Source organism: Lissotriton vulgaris, chromosome 11, assembly GCF_964263255.1.
Source record: "Lissotriton vulgaris chromosome 11, aLisVul1.2, whole genome shotgun sequence".
Taxonomy (NCBI): Eukaryota; Metazoa; Chordata; class Amphibia; order Caudata; family Salamandridae; genus Lissotriton; species Lissotriton vulgaris.
The window spans coordinates 209,280,726-209,301,845 of NC_141699.1; the positions used below are offsets into that span (position 1 = coordinate 209,280,726).

Genomic DNA, 21,120 nt, shown 5'->3' on the forward strand with positions numbered 1-21,120 from the left:
CCTGCGCCTCTTACCTCCGCTGCCGCCGGACTTTGCAGATGACTTTCCCCCAAATGGACGTTGGCTCCCAGCCACTCCTGTGGCGAGCAATGCAGCAAAACAAACTCCTCAGCTCCTCAACTCGAGCGGCTCCCGCGAAGCGGGGGCCGCGAGGAGTAAAGAACTCTTCCAGGCAGGGGGGCGTGGCACTGGGAGGGGGCGCGGCGCGGCGGGAAGAGGAACCAGCTGGTGATGACAGATGGGATGCTGGTCCTCGCAGTCCCGCTCGCCTGCGCCTCTCACCTCCGCTGCGGCCGGACTTTGCAGATGACTTTCCCCCAAATGGACGTTGGCTCCCAGCCACTCCTGTGGCGAGCAATGCAGCAAAACAAACTCCTCAGCTCCTCAACTCGAGCGGCACTGAGCCAGCAAATCCCGTCATGATGTGGGCCCAAAAGTAATGCCTTTTTTCGAACTTCTGCCCGAGGTATGCCTTAGCAAACAGAAGTCACACAAGAGACTTGCTGCATGTATTTATTGTACAGTTTCTGTTTTCATGATGTAAACATTGTTTGTGCAGCGTATGCAGTCACAGCACACATTCGCACTTCATGAATGAATTTTCAGCTTAAAACAGAATCCCGCGAGCAAAAAGTTTGAGAAAAGCATAAGCAAAACAAAACTGATATGAAGCTGATAAAACACATGAATGAGTATTTATAGGATATTACGCTTACGGTAAAAACAAAAACGCATAGGCCTATATGTGACACAGCAGCAGCATGGAAGATGGATAGTTTGCACACAGGTTGCTAATCACAATGTAGAATTTAGTGACTTCTATTCACCACAATCACTTAGGGTTGTGGAAGTACAGGCTAGGCCCACTGGCACTCTGTCACAGCACAAAAACCAACTTCCACGACTTATGATCGGCACTATGAGCACTATTTGAAATCCTGACACTGCTGACCCTTTGGTAACAATCACTATAGCCAACCATTGTAAGAAGCACAATCAAAACCCGCAGCAATGAAAAAGTAATTGGGCAGGTTGGTTATATCAAAGGGGTTTAAAGTAGTCAACAGCTGTTGCAAGCAGCAACATTGGGGTAACTAGTGCTGCCACTAGGTAGTACCCAATAAGGACAGTAAGGGTTAATTATGGACAGAGTTGCCGACTTTGGAACTCTCTAACTAGGTTCAAGTCCCGGCATCGAATCAACACCCTGTAATTCTGGCAAAATCCCTTATCCTCCTTATGCCATTATGCCTACGAGAGAACTATTGGTTTTGCCAATGTTTTCTAGCCTTGTTGTAAAGCAGTGCGGCTGCTGTGCAGCATGGCTTACAGTAAAAGAAAAGTCTTATGGCCTGACCAGCGCTGGATGCATCATAGTTGGGGTGTTTTCTTTGGTTGTTGACGGGATGGAAAGGGGGGTGGGAAGCAACACAGAGGGAGTGTGTGGGGGACAAAGTTCTTTGAATGGGCCAAACAGGCAGATTCATAGTTTTTTGTTGTTGTTTATTGTGGACAGGGGAGAGCCAGGAATGGTCCTCCTGGGGCAAGCTGACAACAACGGAGGGTGAGAAGGATGGGCTGGGGTAAGCTGACAACCAAAGAGTGGGGTGGAGAGGCAGGTGGACAAAAACAGAGGGTGAGAGGGATGGGCTGGGGAAAGCTAAGGGCAACAGAGGGTGGGAGGGAGGAGCTGGGACAGACAGTGGAGGGTTCAGCAAGCAGGATGAACATGGAAGGAGGGCAAGTACAGGGGGGAGATATGACAAAACCTGCACCCTGGAAGAGTGTTTAATCGCATATAAAGTAGCGCCTACAAAATGAGCAGTGGACGCATAGAAGTAATGCATCCATGATGTAGGGGGGGAACACAAATACAAAGATGAAGGAAGGCTATGGCAGCTGACCAAGGAAACAAGTAAATGAATGACCATGAGGTCAATCAATGGTAAATAATGGGCAGCCTCCAAGCCCACTATTACAAAATAATATGTCTCGACGAGACAGCGCATTTACTGCCTACGCGAGACCTAAAAAGATGAATCTGAGCTTGTGTAAGGCAATCTTGTGCTCATATAAAGCACTCTAATGCCTTTGGCCAGGATTGCGCAGTATAAAACTGCAAAGACAAAATAAATACAATTTAAAAAATACCCACAGTACTGAATTACTGCAGCAGTGCCATGGCACTCCATTCCTTAACAGGAAACATTACAAATAAGATTTAGTGCTGTGGAGAATGTTCATAGCAAGAAACAGCTGGTACAGTTGTTGGAATGTGTGTATTCACAGTGCCAGTTCACCCTCCCAGACTGCCATGATTATTTTCTTTGATGCTTTTCACCCTGCGGCTCAGCACAGAGTTGGTATTGATTCTCTCAGCTGATTCAAGGAGTTTCAAAAAAAGATCACATCTCTGCATGATGGTGGCCTGGGTTAGGAAGGCCGGTGGAGAGGTACGAGGAGGTCAATATATCCATGTAGAATTATATGTGAGAGCAGCCGCTTGTAACGCCATTTTTCATGACCATGCACGACTTTGAAAGATGGAGAACACTATGTGGTCACATTAATGATAATTTGAATTCATATAACACATCATACTGCACTTATGTCCTTATGTCCTTTGTTATTTTATTTATTTATTTTGAAAGTTTTATATAGCGCGAACAAGATCTTCGCAGATATCAGAGCGCTTTACATAGGAGAAGAGCAAATATACACAGATACATCTATAGTGTTAAAAGTACAGTGAAATGATATCATAAACAATCAAGTAGTCAATTTCAAAGTCAAACAAAAAAGCAAAGGGTTCGAACAAGTAGTACAGATGAGAACTGAGTCTTTGAAGTTGATCCCCAGTAGTGGTTCATGTGCATTTAGCCATGAGGATCGCTTTTACTTCTTTCTTGAAAAGTATGGTAGATGGGATGAGTCTGATTTCAGGGGGGAGTGAGTTCCAAATCCTGGGAGCCATTCCTGAGAAAGAGCGTTTGTATGTTTTATCTTTGCGGAATCTTTTAGGCTTTAGCAAAAGATTGTTTGTGCCTCTAGTGTTTCTGGATCCTCCAGAAATCGTCAGCTTCTGAGCGAGGTATCTAGGTGAGCTAAGGTGGACAGCCTTGTGCGTCAAACAAGCGATTTTCAGGTGTATCCTGGCTTCAAAAGGCAGCCAGTTCAGGGATTTGAAGTCAGGGGAAATGTGTGAGTGTTTTTTTGATCCAGTGATAAGTCTCGCTGCGGCGTTTAAAGAGGCTCTTATGGGTGCCGTAGTAGCTAGGGGGAGACCGCAGAGGGCGGTGCTGCCGTATTCTATTCGAGGTATGACAAGTGATTGTACCGCAGTTTGGAAGTCTTTGGCTGGAAGGAAGGGTTTAAGTTTCCTAAGGGTGTTGATTTGGTAATTTGCTCCCTTAGTTGCTTTGTTGATGTGTTCCTGCATGCTGAGATTGGTGTCGAGTGTTATGCCCAAGGATTTCGCTGAGTCCACGATGGTGGGTTGAACATTGAGTGCCGTTAGGTGTTTAAGCCACATTTGTGCGGTAGTGATCTTCGCGGGAGGTGAGATCAAAAGGAACTCTGTTTTGAGGGCATTAAGTTTGAGGTGATTAGCGGCCAGCCAGGATTGGGTGCTACTGATCGTTGAGTTCAAGAGCGTGATGTCATTGGGTGATTGAAGTTTGAGATAAAGTTGGGTGTCATCCGCATACATGTGGAAGTATACATTGGATTCTTGTAGCAAGGTGGTGAGAGGTTCCATAACTAGGTTGAACAAAGTTGGGGATAGGGAGGATCCTTGTGGTACGCCTAGCGATACAGGTCTTGGCGCGGACATCAAGTTGTTGCTCTTGAATTTCTGCGACCTGTTATGCAGAAAGGACGTGAACCATTTGAGCACAGTTCCAGATAGGCCCATTCTGGTGTTTAATAGTTCGAGTAAATTCTCATGTTTGACGGTGTCAAATGCGGAGGAGAGATCAAGGAGGATGAGGAGGCAGGTATCGTTATGATCTAGGATTTGGAGGGCGTCATCGATTATGTGAGTCATAGCAGTTTCAGTACTGTGATTTGCTCTGAAGCCTGATTGATGAGAGTTGAGAAGATCAAACTGAGTAATGTGTTTAGACAATTGTATTTGTACGCATTTTTCCAGCAGTTATTGTTAGTAGCACATTTTAATGTTACCCCACTTAATGATATATAATTTGCCTACATACATAAGATAAAAGGCTGAGTCGGCCCTGTGGTCATTTGAATTGTGTCATTCAAATGACTGCCCTTCAGCTGCGAGCGTTCATCTCACTGCTCCATCTTGCCATCTATGCAGTTTGCAAGTACGACTAAGATCACAATGAATAGACAGGCTATTAGCAGCACGCTGCACCCTTCTTTGTATGTCAATACAGGAAGCATGATTGTCACTGGCGGCTTCAACATGATGAACCGATGCAGCACCGAGGCTGGGATTGCACGGAGCCTCATGCGCCTGCATTCAAATTCTTTTCGTGTGGCTGCCATCTCGGTGCCTGTCTAGTGCATAGTTACTTAGAATGTGGCTGGGCTGCTCTAAATAATGAGGAATGCAAAAAGAATAATTGATGGACAGAATGCAGAACAATGTCATACATTCAACCCAGTACAAAGATCTGGGCCTAAATCTATCGTTTTTTTGCTCACCATGCCATTCCAGTTTGGGCCCAGCCATATGCAAATCAGTCTTGACCCTGCGCCCAATGGGAACAGTCCAGCCCGAACTGCCAGGCCAGGTCCTTCCTGGACTGGGAACAAGCATCCTAGGACAGGTTTCGGGCTTTCAGCCCTTATCAGCCAGGATAGCTTGGCTCCAGTGGCATGGAGAGCACGGGACCCAACGTCTGGGGTGGCGTAATGGGCAAAAGAATGATGGATTTAAACCAAATCTATTGACTGGGAAGAATGTTTGAATCATTTAGCGTTCCATCCATCATTTGTTGCAGTTACACTAAATAATGAGGAGGCATTAGGTAACGGCTAGGCCTCAATATGTGTTAAGCCAAAGAATTTGCATAAACAGCAGATCTTTGAGTAAAAGCAGAAAGGCCATAGGATTACTGATAAGGTATGGATACTGTTGATAAATATCAACAGGATGCAGATGTGGAATATCAACTAAGGGGCTTATTTTGAGGTCAGGCGGATGCAGAAACGGGACTGACCGACCTCCGGTCGGCAGTCCCGACCGGCTAATTACGATGAGAACGCACATGGTGCAGTCGCATACTCCCATTTCTCCATGGGAACATGTGTTTTGGCCATAAACCGGCCATAGCAGAAGTTCCCATAGGGAAATGGAAGGTTGTGTTCATCCCTGCACCGCATGGCAGGCACCTCAGGGTGCATACCACACAGTGCAGGGATCAACAAGGGAGCACCATAGATGCCTCCCCAGCCACCAGCTAGAGGCCACAAACAGAAGGGGGCCCTGCTAAGGGTAGGGCAGTTTAACACAAAAACATAAAAGGAAACATAAGGGACATAACCTCATGCAAATGGGGAACCCATAACTAGAAGACTGTGCAATCAATGAACAAAACTGCTCCTAAATACTTCCCAGCCCTAGATGAGGAATCCATTGTTAAATCATACCACACTAGGTATGTGAGTGTTCATCTCATATGTGAGTATATTAATGTGTGTTAATGCCACAAGCGGTTTATTATTTCTTTCAGGAATGCTCGACTTCTTGTATGTTTGGGTCTGTTTACAGAGAGCGTACAAAAGTCTCTTAACTCCTCTCATTCCCTCTTTAGTGTGTTAGGCAGCTTTGTTAGACATGCCCTGTATGTGTAAGTGAATCACATGATGTTGCTCTTGCTATGTTACCTGTCCCTTATTCTTTACTACAGAAGACTGTGCTGCTACTGTACATATGCTGCTACCTTGCTGGGGTTTGAAGCCTGGTATAATACTTTCCACTACAAAAACATAAAAAATGATTGGCATTGCCAACACTCATTTTGAATAGAATGAAAGATGCAAACCTCACAACATATGTGGGCAGAATTTTATTTTGGATTTATGCGTGAAACAAAGAATTTTTGTAAACAGACTAGAGTTGTAAAAAATGTAAAACAATGCCGACAAGCAGCTCCATGTATTGTATAAGATTTTGTCTAATTCTAGAATTTTAGCCAACAGCACTTTTCATGCTAGGGTTTTGAAACCATAATTACTGTGTTAAAAGCAAAACTACAAGCTCCACAATATAACATGCTGTTGGCAGAATAGCCAGTAATGGCTAATTTTATCATATGTAATAGTACTACTTGGCAGACTTGTAATATGTAGAGTAAAATCTAGTTCCTGATTGCCTGCCATATTAAATGTAGACAAGCAAAAGTTACACGGCTCAGTGAGTGAAAGGGCAGAGATAGCCATTCCGATGGAAATGCGCACACCTCAGTACTAATGGCCAACATTAACACTTCAACAAATCTGCATGCTAAAAAGCCATGATTTACCATAAAAATGCAAGCAGCAACCTGAAAAGGCACGAGACAATGTGCTGCTACTTCTCTTTCTAGGCCCATCCTTGTTCTACAGCTTGGTGCAATTTTAATGGATTGCCTGCAGTACCTTGCCCCCTGCCTTGAAATGGTGCAGAATGTTTCCTGTGCTACCCCACAAGGGCTGCCAGTTATTATCGGTTATAAAGCACTCACATTAAAAACAATCAGCTAGTGTACCGGCAGCTTGATAGAGGGCCAAGCTAGCATGTGGATTTTTGGCCTTCCCGCCTTACATAACAAAATGGCCGCCCCTAACCTTGGTCTGGCACTGTGCGGGGCGGAAGAGCTGGGGAAAACTTGGGGGAAGAGTGGCGGTATGAGCATATTTGTAAATATTCCTTATATATTAAAGTACGCTTTAGTCTAAGCTGTGTTAGGGAAATGTTTTGCTGCGAGGGGCGTTAAGGTTAAATTGAGAAAACGTCACTTCGCAAGAATGATAAAAAGAGGCCGTTATTTAACCTTGGCATATGTTACACCACTTGCGCCTTCATCTAGAAGTTACACCTTGATGATTTGAAAATTAAAATATATAAATATATATTTGGCTAATCTACAAATACCTGTAATGTTGCCCGTGATCGGGCCAGCTCACGTTGAAGCATCCTATGGGGATGCGTGGCCACACCCTCCCCCAAGCGTAGCCTAAGTGGGCCGACCCTGAGTCCGCGCGGGCCGGCACGCAGGGAAGATAATAAATAGCCCAGGGCTCTGGGCGTGAGTCAGTCTGGTTAATGAGCACCAATGTAACCCCATGAGTGCGTGTGCAGTTATTGCCAGGGCCCCACGCACAACACTACAATACCTACTAAGTGACTTTAAAACGGTTTTACACTTTTTTGAGTCAGAATAGGGGGTTATGTAAACCTGTGAAATGTAGGTTAACAAAGGAAGAGATGAACCGAGCAAATGTTCGGGCTTTTCAGGAGAAAAGCACTGTCACGATAAATTACTTTTTTACTTGCTTACAATTTATTCATAAAACCTACAGCTAGACTGGAAGGGATACATTCAGGAGCAACTGGAGAATGGCACACAGATAAAATGGCAGCAAGAGCATTGAACAAAGAGTCTTCCACCAGAGAGAGCACAGAGGAAATGTCACCAGTGCATGACTTAAAAGAGAATGGGACGGTTAGAGGAGGGAGGCACTACTACTGAGAAAGCTACGGGAAACCTGGGGACAATGTGGGGGACTTCAACAAAACGTTCCTTCTGGTTCTCTATAAACCGACGCTACAGAGATGTTTGAGATGGACTGAGAAGGATTTCACCGTTGGTAGTGTAAATATTTCTTCAATATATTTGGTTATAAACCAACTGATGTCGGCTCTTCTGCATTGATGATGAAAACAAAGATTGTTTTTTGTTATTGGGGTTTTTCGAGGCCTCTGTACTCAATGGCAAACCAGCATAGCAGTGCTCAATGGCAAACCAGCATAGCAGTGCTCAATGGCAAACCAGGCTACCAGTGCTGACAGGTAGCCTTTCGATTAGAATACTTTTCCTCCATTACAGGCTTATTAGTCAACATCACATTGCATTGCATTCTGGGACATGCACCTTTACTTTTTTTCCAATACACGGGTAAGCCTACATTCCTCGGCATGCCAAACCCAGTTGTTTAAAAACAGAGATTGCCTGAAGTGTAAAGGCTTCAAATGAAACCACGTTGCAGTATTCTAAACCCTAAATTAGATAGCAGAACAGTGTTCAGCATATGATCTACAACACGTGCTGCAAGCAGGAGTTTACCAAAACTTTTTATGTTCATTTTATATTATTCTTAAACTAGAGTCCTTCTACTTTTTACCCATTTATATACACATTTATGGTTGCACACTATTGAAGATGACTTTCCACTTGGTGTGGTCCAGCGACAAAAAATGCTTCAGAAGAGGGGAACAATAAAAAGAAAAAAGATGCTGATGAGAGATTTGTAAAGCGTAAGTAACACCCCTAGGGCCATCTAGGTGCTGAAAAATAAAGCTGCCGAAATATAAACAAATGTAAAGAAAGACACGTTTTCAAATTTTGCAGAAAGATAGGGCAAAATTACCTTTGCTTTCGTGGGTGAGGTAATTAACTTGAGGAGGGGGCTACCGTGGGAGGGGAGATAGTCATGCCACATCTCGATTCAAGTAGATAGCCTTTGGGCAAAAGACCTGCCCTATCAAGTAGTTCTAGCTATGCCACTATTTCAGAGGTGTTCAAAAGTGTGGAGCTGATTTGTGAGTGAAGCTATTAGAAATGGGCAGAGTTCAACTTCAAGGAAACTCAAGCAAATGAAGCTGGCACACTGGATAAGAGCTCAATATATATCAAGACTAGAGACGGGTCTCTCCAGGGAATAAATGTTAAAGTGGACTCCTAATCAAAAGTTCTTCAAACTGACTCATGAAGTGGTGTACGATCGGCAAAAAAAAAAAAAATATCACAAAATCCATCATGAGTTACATATATGAAGGAAGTGGCTGGATTTTCTGACCATCAATGAGTAACAGAACTTCTCGGACAAGTTGTATCCATTTATCAGCGCTTAAAAACGATTCACTCAGTTGTAACTTTCGATCTGAAAGTACGTGTGAGAAATGCATAGAATACGTTTGCATATACCCACAAAGTTATCAAAAGTGTTGACTTCAAGTAATGAGGATTCCCTGACCACACTCTCCCGACACTCCTTTGGGAAATCCCAATTCAAGGTATCTAGTCACCAGTAACACATTGGGAAATTGTGAATACTTATCGCAATTTCACACATCTGGGAAATGTCCCTTTTCAGTTATATGCCTCATGAAAAATTTGAAAGTCGAGTCCAAGACTCATGTACATTCTAGAATCTTAAAAATTAAAGTTAATCTGATTTTCAATGCTGTACTTACCTCTGGATATTAGAGCAAATGCAGGTAGATGCATCAAGCATTTTCGCGAGCGCAAACGGTGCGAATGGCAAAATTCGGCCGTTTGCGCCCGCAAAAATGGCATTTGAGATGTATCAAGGGTTCATGCACTCGCAATTTAAGAATTCGCAAATAATATTGCTATGCTCCACAAATACCTTAGCCTTCAGGAGTCATCAGACTTGTCCTGTTCAAAAGAACCTGTGCAGCAGATGGGAATTAGCGGTATACCCACACACTGGCAAAATTTGGGCATGAACTATGCTACTAGTGCCATGCTAGCTACAACCAAGTGCTCAAATAAGCCACTGAGGTTGCTGCAAAGTACAATATCAAGAGCAGGACCTGGCCACTCTTGCCCAGAGAGAAAGGCTACCGAAGTACAAGCTGTTACTTGGAAGATTTTTATTGGTTTTAGTGTTATCCGATCAGTCATGCGGGAAAGAAAGTAGACACAGCTACCTGATCAAACAGACTACATTTACATTAGAAGTTTTTGATACTGCAGCATAAATGATTGAAATTATATATTTGTTATCTTGAACCATGCTTGTACGTCCCATGTGAGGCAGAGGGGAGCCTGGCAACACACACCTATCATAACCGTATAGTGCGTGCTCTTCTACACAGGTCTATATAAACTTCTAGGTTCTTGTTTTACTTGTTCATATCTCCTTATTCAATCCATTCTCAGCATTTAGCTGTTTTTGTATAGGTGAAATGGGCATTGCCCCATATGAATCATCCCGTCGTAACCCGTTTCAGAGAGCCACGGGGCACGCAAGGGCTACCGGGCCCAACCGTGGGGGTTGAGGCCTTTTACTCCTGATGTCCCAGTACCTAACCAACTATGGACCCTGTGCAACTGGGTCATGTGCCCCTCATGTACTTGAATTTCAGGGTAGTGTGGTCCAAGCAGTCCAAGGCTCTCTTGAGAGGGAGGTGTGGACACAAGATAGTGAACACAAACGTATAACTCAAAATGCATGCAGTAGCAGCAATTAATCCTGGATTAGTCAAATACTCACTTTTATGAAAAAAGAGAAGTATTTTATTTCTACCACTACATGCACAAAGGAAGAATACAACAGTCATAAATAATTACAAAATCCTACTCTGAGGTTGAGGCTTTAGAGTTTCTTTGGCGGCTCCCTGGCCCACTCCCTCCTCAAATTAGTGATTGTGTTTATTCCTCATTCATTATTGGTAACATCCGGGGTATGCACCACTAGTAGTCAGAGTCTCACTCTGGATTCAAGTGAATAATGTTCCAGTGCTACCGACCTAATTTAGCAACATATTTTCCCAGCACAGACAGCAAAAGCAGTCTTAACAGCACTACCAGGTGTAAAGCGTTCAGATTATCTAAAGTGCGCCCCATCCATGGGCACTCACATTGGGTAGAACTGAATTCAGGTGAGCCGAAGCATGCAGCTGCTCACAGCGATTGCAGAGTTTCCCTACTCGAGGTCGCGCTCCTGAAGCGTCCGGAGGCTGTCTGCAGCTCCTCCTGTGGAATATGCATTAATTTTGTCTCCTAGTGGGGGGGTGGCTGCAATGATCCTGTCTTGGATTCCTTGCCTGGATGATGGAGCACAGGTGCACCCATGGCAAGGAGGGAGCAGCACAAGTTGCAGCTCTTGGAGATCCTCTTAACCCACTCTGACATATTGGGTAGCTGAAACTCCCTGTGCACGGGCTCCTACCCACTAGGCACATTAAAATATTTTACAGCAACCCCTCCTGGCGTAATGGGGTGCCACTCACTAGGCTAAGGCCCTTGCCACAAGTCCAACTTCTTTCCGGTGGCCCCTTCTGGCATACAGGACCACTGCCTCAGCAATATGCAAGGCTTCAGCTGGATATGCACAACATGGCACACACTCCTCTCCCTCACGGGGCAAACTAGTCTTGGCAAGCATGCAGACACTGGTGCTCCAGGGCAGATGGCCTTGGATTCCCAGGCTGATGTCCTCTTATCCAGCAGGGAAACTAGAAGGCCATGGCCCCAGTTCTGTTCACAGTCAAGTCTTGCAGAGCTGCCCCTCCTCACACAGCCCATCTGGCTACTTGGGAGATGACAATTTTTGGGGTCTCAAACTCCCCTTCTGATAGTCCATTTTGAGGCACCAAATGTGATTTAGGGTCTGAGTCTCTGAAGTTTTATGTTGGAGTTCTACTTCTTTTGAGTGCAAACTCCTCTGCTCCCTCTTCCTCACCTTCTTGCAAAGCAGTGTGTCACAGCAGGAGTGTCTTCAAAGCTGATAATCCCACAACACAGACCATGGGAGTGACTAGAGTTCACACCTGGATGCCAGCCACAGTGATAAGTGCGTCAAAAGGTTATCCCAGAGCCCCTGGCCCTACCCTTCATGATTCTCTTATCAGCCCCATCTACTTCCTGGGCTGTTCTCAGGCTCTTGTGACCTCTCACTGAATCAAAACCCCTTTGAAGTTTGTAGGGGATGCCTTACTTTCCCCTTCCCAGTGTGTCCCTATCAGCTACCAGAAATGCAGTAATACACAAATCTGTCTGGTGGGATTTCTCTACCCCCTCTCCATGTCTCACCGTACAGGCCTGGGTCTCCCAGAACGGAACCCAAGCCCCCCTCCAGGTACTGTACCATTCACACCTGGATGCCAGCCACAGTGATAAGTGCATCAAAAGGTTATCCCAGAGCCCCTGGCCCTACCCTTTATGATTCTCTTATCAGCCCCATCTCCTTCCTGGGCTGTTCTCAGGCTCTTGTGACCGCTCACTGAATCAAAACCCATTTGAAGTCTGCAAGGGATGCCTTACTTTCCCCTTCCCAGTCTGACACTATCAGCTTCCAGAAATGCAGAAATACACAAATCTGTCTGGTGGGATTTCTCCATCTCCTCTCCATGTCTCGCCGTACAGGCCTGGGTCTCCCAGAATGGAACCCAAGCACCCCTCCATGTACTGTACCATCCACAGGCTCACATACATCCAGTGTAGTCAGCATACAAGCATTGCACAGACTGTGTCCTCCCTGTACTGTACTACTTCTAGGCACACATATCCAGCACTAGCATTTAACAGGGCACACACTGCTCAGCACTGTATCCTTTATGTACTGAACCACTCATAGGCATACATGCATCCAGCATATGCATTTAACATGCATGCACAGGGCCCTCCATGTATTGTACCACTCACAGGTAAGCATACACTCAGCACATGCATTTATCCTGCACGCATAACACTACATCCTTCAAGTACGGTAACACTCATAGGCTCTTATACATCCAGCATATGCATTTACCATCCGTGCACTGCTCAGTACAGCATTACTCCTGTATTGTCCCCTTCCCAGGCACACATACACCGAGCGCAGATACAACACCTCTGTGCTTCACAGCACTTCATTCCAAACCAAAGTACGCTGAGGGTGAGTTAAGCACACAGCATCGGAACTTTAAAAATGTTTGTGTCAGTATACCTCACTCCAGTGACACACATTAGGAAGGATATGGTCACACCTACTGATCACTACACTGTATGCTGCCACCACGGCACTCATGCTGCTTAACTCCCAGTGAAGACAGTCGCTTTCCACCACTATCAGGGTAGCGCTTTGGGCACCCCTCCTGGTCCAACAAGACCAAAACCGTGAGACAAGCCTATGTCATGGCACACATGCATGATCCGTGCTTGCCTATGACAACAAAAATCAGCATTAGGGACCCAGACATCAGTACAGTTGGGCACTCAGGGCAGGGGTGCGCGTGCATTACCATTCAGAGAACGATACCATCCCAACCTCCCTAGAGCCTGATGTCTCATTAAATGGGCTTTCTGCATGAAAGATTCCGGAGGTGAAGGTGGGGCTGGAGGCCGGCCTACTAATCCATGTGGATGCGCAGTAGATCAATGTTTGATTGTTGATTATTAAAAACGGGTTGAGGCTTTTTAGATAACTCAGAAAGTGTGCTCTTCTTCATTGTCAACAGGACTCTACAATATAAAAAGAGAGGCTCTAGATTCATTTAAACAGGTTGGCCGGAAGCTGCTCTGACCATCTGGTGAAATTGCATGAGATTTTATCAATAGCAAAGGCAAATACAGGAAAACGTTCTTTTGACCTGCTTGTTTCAGCCATCGAAGTCGAAGACAAAAGGCTGGTTACACACTTTAAATGGTCAGAAGTTGCTGATTCGGAAGGGGATCTATGTACTTTTTATCAGTATTACAAGGCTCTTATGACCTCTGAATGGAACCCTAGAATAAACCTTCCCACCTATAGGCGGTCTACATGGATTCAGAGCAAGCACACTGTTGAACTTATTTCCTTGGTATTGAATCCCAAGGGAATTATTAAGATATTTTCTTCAGAGTGTACATGATACTGTAAAGTGCAGGTTCTTCTTTAGCTGCCCGTTCCCTAGCACTTTAGCTGCCCGTTCCCTAGCACTAGTCTCCTTAAACGTTTGAGAAAAGTGAAATATATATTTTAGAAGCCTCGTGCTTCTCTCGTAATTGACTTGAACAGGGAGTTAAGGGCCATATGTATCAAGCCTTTTGCGAATCGCAGAGGCCGAAATTCGAAGAATTTCGGCCTTTGCGAATCACAAAAGGCCTTTTAGCATGTTTTGGCATGTATGAAATATTCGCAAAATAAGGAATAGCAAAGATTTGCGATTCCTTATTTTGCCATAGCATTTAAAGAATCGCTAAAAAAAAGCGATGTTCTTCATACATACCATTTTACGATTCCTAAATAGTGATTCCTTAAAAATCGCTATTTAGGAATCGCAAAAGAGTTTGTTGATACATATGGCCCTTGGTCAGCAATAATGGAGTGTTCATGGAGAACTTGGGGACTAAGAGTATAGTATCTTTGGGCCAGATGCATCAAGCGAAATGCGCTCGCAAAAGGGCCAGATTCTCAGAATCTGGCCCTTTGCGAGTGCAATTTTTGCATTTGGGATGCATCATCCCAAATGCAAAAATCGCAAATAGAGAATTCGCTAAATTGCGATTGTTTGCATTTAAGGAATCTCAAATTGAGATTCCTTAAATGCAATGCATGAAAGTATCAAAAATAGCGAATTCGCTAATAGGGCACGCAAATTACCACGAAGTACAACTTCATGGTAATTTGCAAAAACTATGAAAAATGCACTTTTGTGCATTTTTCAAAGTTTCATGTTGCGCACACACATGCCCTAAGGGCATGTGTGTGCGCAACATATGTGCACAGATCACATTCAGGGGTGTAACAGGGTGTCCTTTGGACACCCCTGCACCCTTGAACTCGCAATCTCAATTTGCGAATCGCTAATTGCGATTCGCAAATTGAGATTGTCTTCCCATTCATTCCTATGGGCCTCTAGGCCCATAGGAATGAATGGGGAGGTATTCATTAATTGCGACTCGCAATTTGCGAGTCGCAATTAAGGAATTCTAAGGAATCGCTATTTTTATAGTGATTGCTTGATGCATTCCATTTTGCTATTCCTTATTAGCGATTCCTTATTTTTCGCTAATAAGGAATCGCAAAATGGATGCTTGATGCATCTGGCCCTTTATCTGTGGAAATCTTTATTAATTTGCTAAGAACTTGGAGTATAAGGGCTATGCATGTTCATTGTGCAGAACTTGGTGCATACGAGATAACGAATATTCATTTAGGTAGCTCATATGTCCCCTAATATTAGTAGGTTTCCTTATTTGTATATGTCCATATATTGTTTAGTATTTTAGAACACCAGCGTAATTAATTTTGATTAGTTTGGTCTGTTTTTATACTAGTAATTTATCTGGAAAGGCATCTCATGCTGTAAATTTGGATGATTCGAGGTTTGTATTTTAAATTCTTCTATTTTTAAATATGGGCACATTGCAATTTTCAGTGATTCATTGCCATGCAATAACCCTGAAAAGAAATGTTCCACATGATCAGCAACATTGCTATCAGGGAAGAGAGAATGTATGTAAGTGTTAATGTGGAATGTGTCTCTCCTGCACTCAGAGTGCATTGTTACTCCACATCATTTTCTTTATCATTGATGCATTCCAATTGTTCTATCTTTGTTAGGGAATCCTACCCATGATGCATTCTGACTACATACCTGAGGCATATCCAATCATGAACAGCAGGTAGACCAACAGGAAGCGGAAGAGGTCCTTAAAGAGGATCTGCAATAGAAAGCGGGCATTTTAGTTTTCAACAATTTTGTAATTTTGTCAAAACATGTGTCCCATTTCTCCAGGCAGGAATCTGCAGTCAATACTGGTCATTACACCGCTGCTCATTGATCGATCCTCCACGATGATGGTGTAAACCATCAAAGAGGGGTTGAGAGTGACACCTGAATAAGCAGAGCTGCATTATATAATTGTTACACTGTTACTATAGTTGACATTAATGTTAAAACTAAACACATGGTCAATTAGACCATTCTGTTCAGCAAGTGGCAAAAACCATTAAGTTGAAAAACTGTACCAGAGAAAAGGTCTACAGCCGAGTACAACAAAACTGGACTGTGTTTTTCTGGCCCAACTTATGTAATTTCATAGTGAATATGAAAACAAAGTAAAATTGATTCTTGCTCTGAAATTTCAAACAATGTCTAAGGAAGCAAATACAAGTTACAAATAAAAAGCAGTGAAATAGTAAAACTAGAATGGTAACACTGGAAATTCTAGCCTTTCATTGGTCCTTTATGCCCCTGTCCTGGCCTTCAACACCATAAAGAGCTTAATTAATTAATTAATTAATTGCAGGTTTATATAGCGCTAGGATCGACTCCCGGAGGAGTATCTCCGCGCTTCGACCGCTGCGAAACCCTTCCTGGCTTCCCTGAGAGATGGTCCCTTAGTGGGTATCTCCAGGGTGAGACCAGGCATCCCCGGCGGTCTGGTGGGGCCGTTAGTGAAGATGAGGCAAGCTAATGCCCAGAGTTGCCGAGTGTGATCGCTGATCAGAGTGGGCACCGAGGCGAGAGAATTATCGAGTCCGCTGACCCTGGTCCAGAAACCTGCCGCGTCGGGAATCGAACCCTGGTCCCGGGCCGTCCTCTGCTCTCGGGTCTGCCGCCTCTAACCAGTGAGCCACACTACTTCCAACTATTACTACCTTTACTCTCCTAGGAAGTAACCCCCTGATCTGCACTGTGGATGATCGGCACCTGCTCTCTGCGTTATGTACTGGGCCAGGCTGAATAAACATGAATCTGTAAGGTTAAAAATGTTATGAGACACACTGGCATCTAGCCAGTAGCGGCTGGTGTCATTGAAGAGTGGCGGGCAGCAGGGGGTGAGGGGTCGGGGAGACAGACAACAAATAAAATAAAAAATAAATATAAATAAAAAACGTACCTGCAGCTTGCTGCATCGTGCTCTTCTGCTCCATTCCACTGCAGCCAATCCGGACTGAATTTGTGCTCCCTGGGATACTGGCAACCTGTGCCCCCTGTCTCCAACCCGGCAACGCAGCTCGGGTTGGAGACAGCTTCAGTGTGCATGTCGGTTTCGCTGTCCTGAGACGGTCGGCCAAACCCACAAATGCCCTGATACCAGTGCATACCACTCCCCCCTCCTGTGACTGTTGATCCCTTGCCACCCCACACAGACTCGGCCAAGGAAGGAAAGATAAAACGATGATAACATTTTTTTATTATCGTTTTATTTTTATTTGCTTTAATGTTTTGAAGCAGCTGAAAGGAGGGGTGGGGGCGACGCTCCTCCGTCATAGCAGAGGAACTGCCACTGCATCAAGCTGGTTCCGACAACTCTAAAACAGGCTCAGTAACAGAGTAACATCAGGGCTTCTTATACCCGACAGTTGTGTGACAAGGACTCATTTCTATTTACTGTTGATGGTATTTAATGTTCTTTTCGATACAACTTTAAACAAAGCGCTAAAGTCGTAAACAAGACAGAAACTAACCTTCTGGATCATGATGCTGTATGTGCCGGTCAGCTTCAGCCCTCTGGTGAAATAAAGGGCGTTCATCCAACCAAGCACCAGGGCAAAGACCATGACTGCCAAGTAAGCTTCGATGCCAGACAAATATAATGCTGCAGAGACAATCACCAGGACTGAATAGATGAAGCTGCAAGAGAATAAAGTCTGGTCAATGCAAGCATCACCCTGTCAAAACCAGCAGAGATAAAACAAATTAAAAGAAGTGTGAGAGCGCCATGTTATTTGGAAAATTGTAGGGGTGCACCATAATCTTGAGTAGTCAGTACCATCATATTTAGAGGATCATGTTAGATGTGTGACTTAGCAATGTAGTACTAGGCCGAAATCAATGCAATGTGTAGTTGCATGCTTATGTTAGTTGAAGCCTAATATAGTGTCTTAATTAAGAATGTGTCTTAGGTAATGTCGAGAAATTAAGGTCCTATGTGTAAAATGCTGCATTAGGTCAGACGTGCCATATTATAGTTGCACGTATAAGTTGCTTAGTGGGGAAAGGAGTGATGCTAACGTTCGGAATGTTTTGCCTTAGAAATGAAAATTAACTAATGCAGTTGAAATGATTTTGAATTGCAATGCTCATGTTATACTAGAAATGCATTTAAACGTGTAAATGCCTGGGACATGAAGAAGCCATAGAGGCCTAACTATAACTTCTTTAGTTAGCCTTAGTTGAAAGTGAAATGATTCTCTCCTCGGCAAAGGCTGTCTCCGCGAATATTGAAATGTAACTTCGAATGCGTGCAAAGTTGGGTCTCATGTATTTCGGTTTGCAGGAGCAAGGCCATGTAGCTTGTTCAATTAAATAATGCATTGTTTTATGAGTTAGGATGGTAGGCGCGAGTACAGAGGAGTATCCAGGAATGCGGGAGTGCAACATTTGGCGGAAAGGGTGCCTGGGACCCAAGGACACCTCAACGGACTTTTGATGGAGACGTGCCATGCTGGAAAACTCCACAGACCGACACCTGCCCAGAGGGGCGTGCTTTAGGGCCTGCCTGCTGGCTTGGGGATTTTGTATTAGGGACAGCACCCCGAGGGTGGAGGGCACATTGGAGTAGACTGAGACAGAGAGAGAGGGTTGGAAGAGCAGGATGTATGCAGTCTTAGAGTAGTCTTCGGGGACCTTATGGCAGAGTAGGGTTTAGGAAGGTGCATCTTAGAACGAGCTCTGTAGCTTAGGCTATTTACTGGAAAGTGAGTGTACTTCTTAGAAAGTCTTCACGGCTGACACCTTTACTCTGGCCTGGGAGGGATTTTAAGTAGGGATGTCACCTTAGAGTTAGTGTAGGGACAGACTAACCACATTCTTTCCTTTTCTGTAAATGCAGTCCAGACTTCAAGCAGGGACTGTCATAGTATGCGTAATGCTTCTTGAGCCGACTTTTATTTTTATTCTGAGTCGTTTGAGACTCTTGCGTAGGATTATGTTTGTATTAGTGCCGGTTTCTTTCCTGAACCTTTTGCTGAGATGTTTGTACATTCAATTATTTTAGGCTTTGTAATAAAATCTTAAACTTTAGTTCATAATTAGTGATCCTTTGAAATGAATGATTGCCCAGTGGATTGTCGGCGGAAGACGGCGTTTCATGGAAATCGACGGAGAGTGACTGTGCAGCAAAAAGCAGCAGTTCGCAGGAGAGTGAGTATGAATAGGATTATATGTTGTTAGATTGCGGTGTTTGTGTTGTGTTGTGATGTCTTGCGACGTTGGAATGCCTGTTGTATGAAAGGAGATCAGGCTGTGAGCACGCGCAGCCCGGGAAAATCTTAGGCTCAAGCAGTAGCTTAAGTGGGTTGGGTGTACTGTACAGCCAGAGTAATTGTCGACCATTAAGGGAATCGTGAGGTACCATTGATTGCCCGCTGGACCGAGATAGGGGGAACGAATGTGTGAGTGTGTGAGTAACGGACGGTGGTCGTGAGTTGCTGAGTGTTTGTAACCTAGCAGTTGAGGTGATTGTCCGGTCGTTTCGTGAACAGACAGTTGCCAGTTCGGTAGACAATTACGCAACTGTGGAAGTACAGTCAGACTGTGGACGTACAGTCAGCGAAGTGATTGCTTGGTCGTAAGTGATCATTTCAGTGTGTGAATGGGACGTATACGTGAGTGAGAAATGGACTGTAAAGGAGGGGAACTGCTGTGACATCAAAAGGTGCCACGCTGTGATAGGGCGGTTGGTGTGAAGCCGCACTGGGATTGGCGGATTGTCATCAGGAATTAAAGGAGAAAAATGTTGGTTTTCATCATGAAATGATTTAAAGTTTTGCGAGATTTGTTCAGAAAGAAAAAGAAGTTAGAACCCCGGGGGGGAGAAGAGGCTCCCCCTGAGGATACTCCAGCTCATTACATGGCTAAGAATGTGGGTTTGCATACTATATTGTGGCTTGAGAACTGGTGCAAGTTGACTGAAGGAAATGGGGAGTTGACCTTTCCCAGATACGGGACTTTCAGATTGGATGTTATATCAGTTGAAATAGGTTATGGCTTCTTTACGACCTTTACCTAGACCAACACAGTTTGAGGCATTGAATGCATGGATCAGGGCGGCACATGAAAGGAACAGAGACAGAAGACAGGAAAGAGTGAAGAGGTCAGTTAGGGCGTTCCAAGATACGCGATGGGATGCATTGGAGAAAAGATGGAGAGTACAGACAATTGAGGGGGATACATTGTATCCACTGTTGGTTAAGTCAGGAGGCGCACAGAAAAAGGGTGCCGAGGATGACGACAGTGACACCAATGACAGTTTGATAGAAAGGATGTTATCTGAGAGACCACCTCCTTATAATCTGGAGGCTATGGAGAAGGAATCGGTTCCAAAAGAGGGAAGTAGGGAACCACAAGCCCCACCTAGTACTGAAGTAGCAGGGAAGCTCTCGATAGGGGAAATACAGAATGTAGGGAGTGTCAGAGGTTGCCGGATGCTCTTAAAGTACTGGTTACGATAGGTCCCATGGTGTCAGTATACAATCCAGAGCAGGTGAGAAGTAGAAATCCACCACAGACAGAGATAGAAGGGAGTACCAGCTTTGGCAGGAACAGTGTAGTAGGGGGATTGAGTCAATTGCCAAAGCCTGTGGAATCGAGTACGCCATTGCCAGCTATGGTGGACTAATCCAGGGGACACATGGATCTAAGAGGCCAGAGGCTGAAATCCCTAGTTGAGTTGAGACCTGACCTGATGATGTGGGACTCGCCTATAGCGAATCAGAGTGCCAGGGCCAGAGAGGATTGGGACAATGGGTGTGCTGAGAACAGGATGACTCAGAATAGGATGACTCAGAATAGGATGACTCCTAGGGGTACGTCTGAAATGAGTAGGTGCCAAGAACAAGATAGTGAATGCAGGGAGTCAGGTGACTCATCCAGTCGAGAAACATTTCAAGCAGCAATAAGGGTAGAGAGGTTAGATGTAATGCGGTTGAAAGCAGAAGTGGACGAAAGTGTAGGAGGAAACCTTCCCATAGAGAGAGTAGACCTTAATGAGCCAGACGAGTTGTTGTTTGTAGCAAAGGATGTGACCTGCAAGGCACTATCAGCACATGAGAAGTTGACTGAATTGGCAAATAGGTATGAAGTGGACTTGTCTAAAACGAAAATGTTACAAAGTGGCCACAGATTGCAGTACACTGATCACGACTTAGACGAAAAGGGAATAATTGGACTGAGGACTCACATTAGAGAGTTGATCATAGGGATGAGAGTGTGGATGAGGC

General features: G+C 44.5%; 1 protein-coding gene across 3 annotated transcripts in view; it reads right to left on the reverse strand.

Moving 5' to 3' along the window:
* The window catches only part of TRPV4 (transient receptor potential cation channel subfamily V member 4), a 619,663-nt gene that overhangs the window by 81,340 nt on the left and 517,203 nt on the right, over positions 1 to 21,120 (reverse strand). For all 3 annotated transcript variants that reach the window (XM_086943119.1, XM_086943118.1, XM_086943117.1), the window contains exons 11-12: positions 17,365 to 17,530; positions 15,545 to 15,611 (exon numbers count right to left, since the gene is read on the reverse strand). In XM_086943119.1, coding sequence (XP_086799245.1) covers positions 15,545 to 15,611; positions 17,365 to 17,530 — 233 coding nt within the window. The remainder of the gene's footprint in view (positions 1 to 15,544; positions 15,612 to 17,364; positions 17,531 to 21,120) is intronic.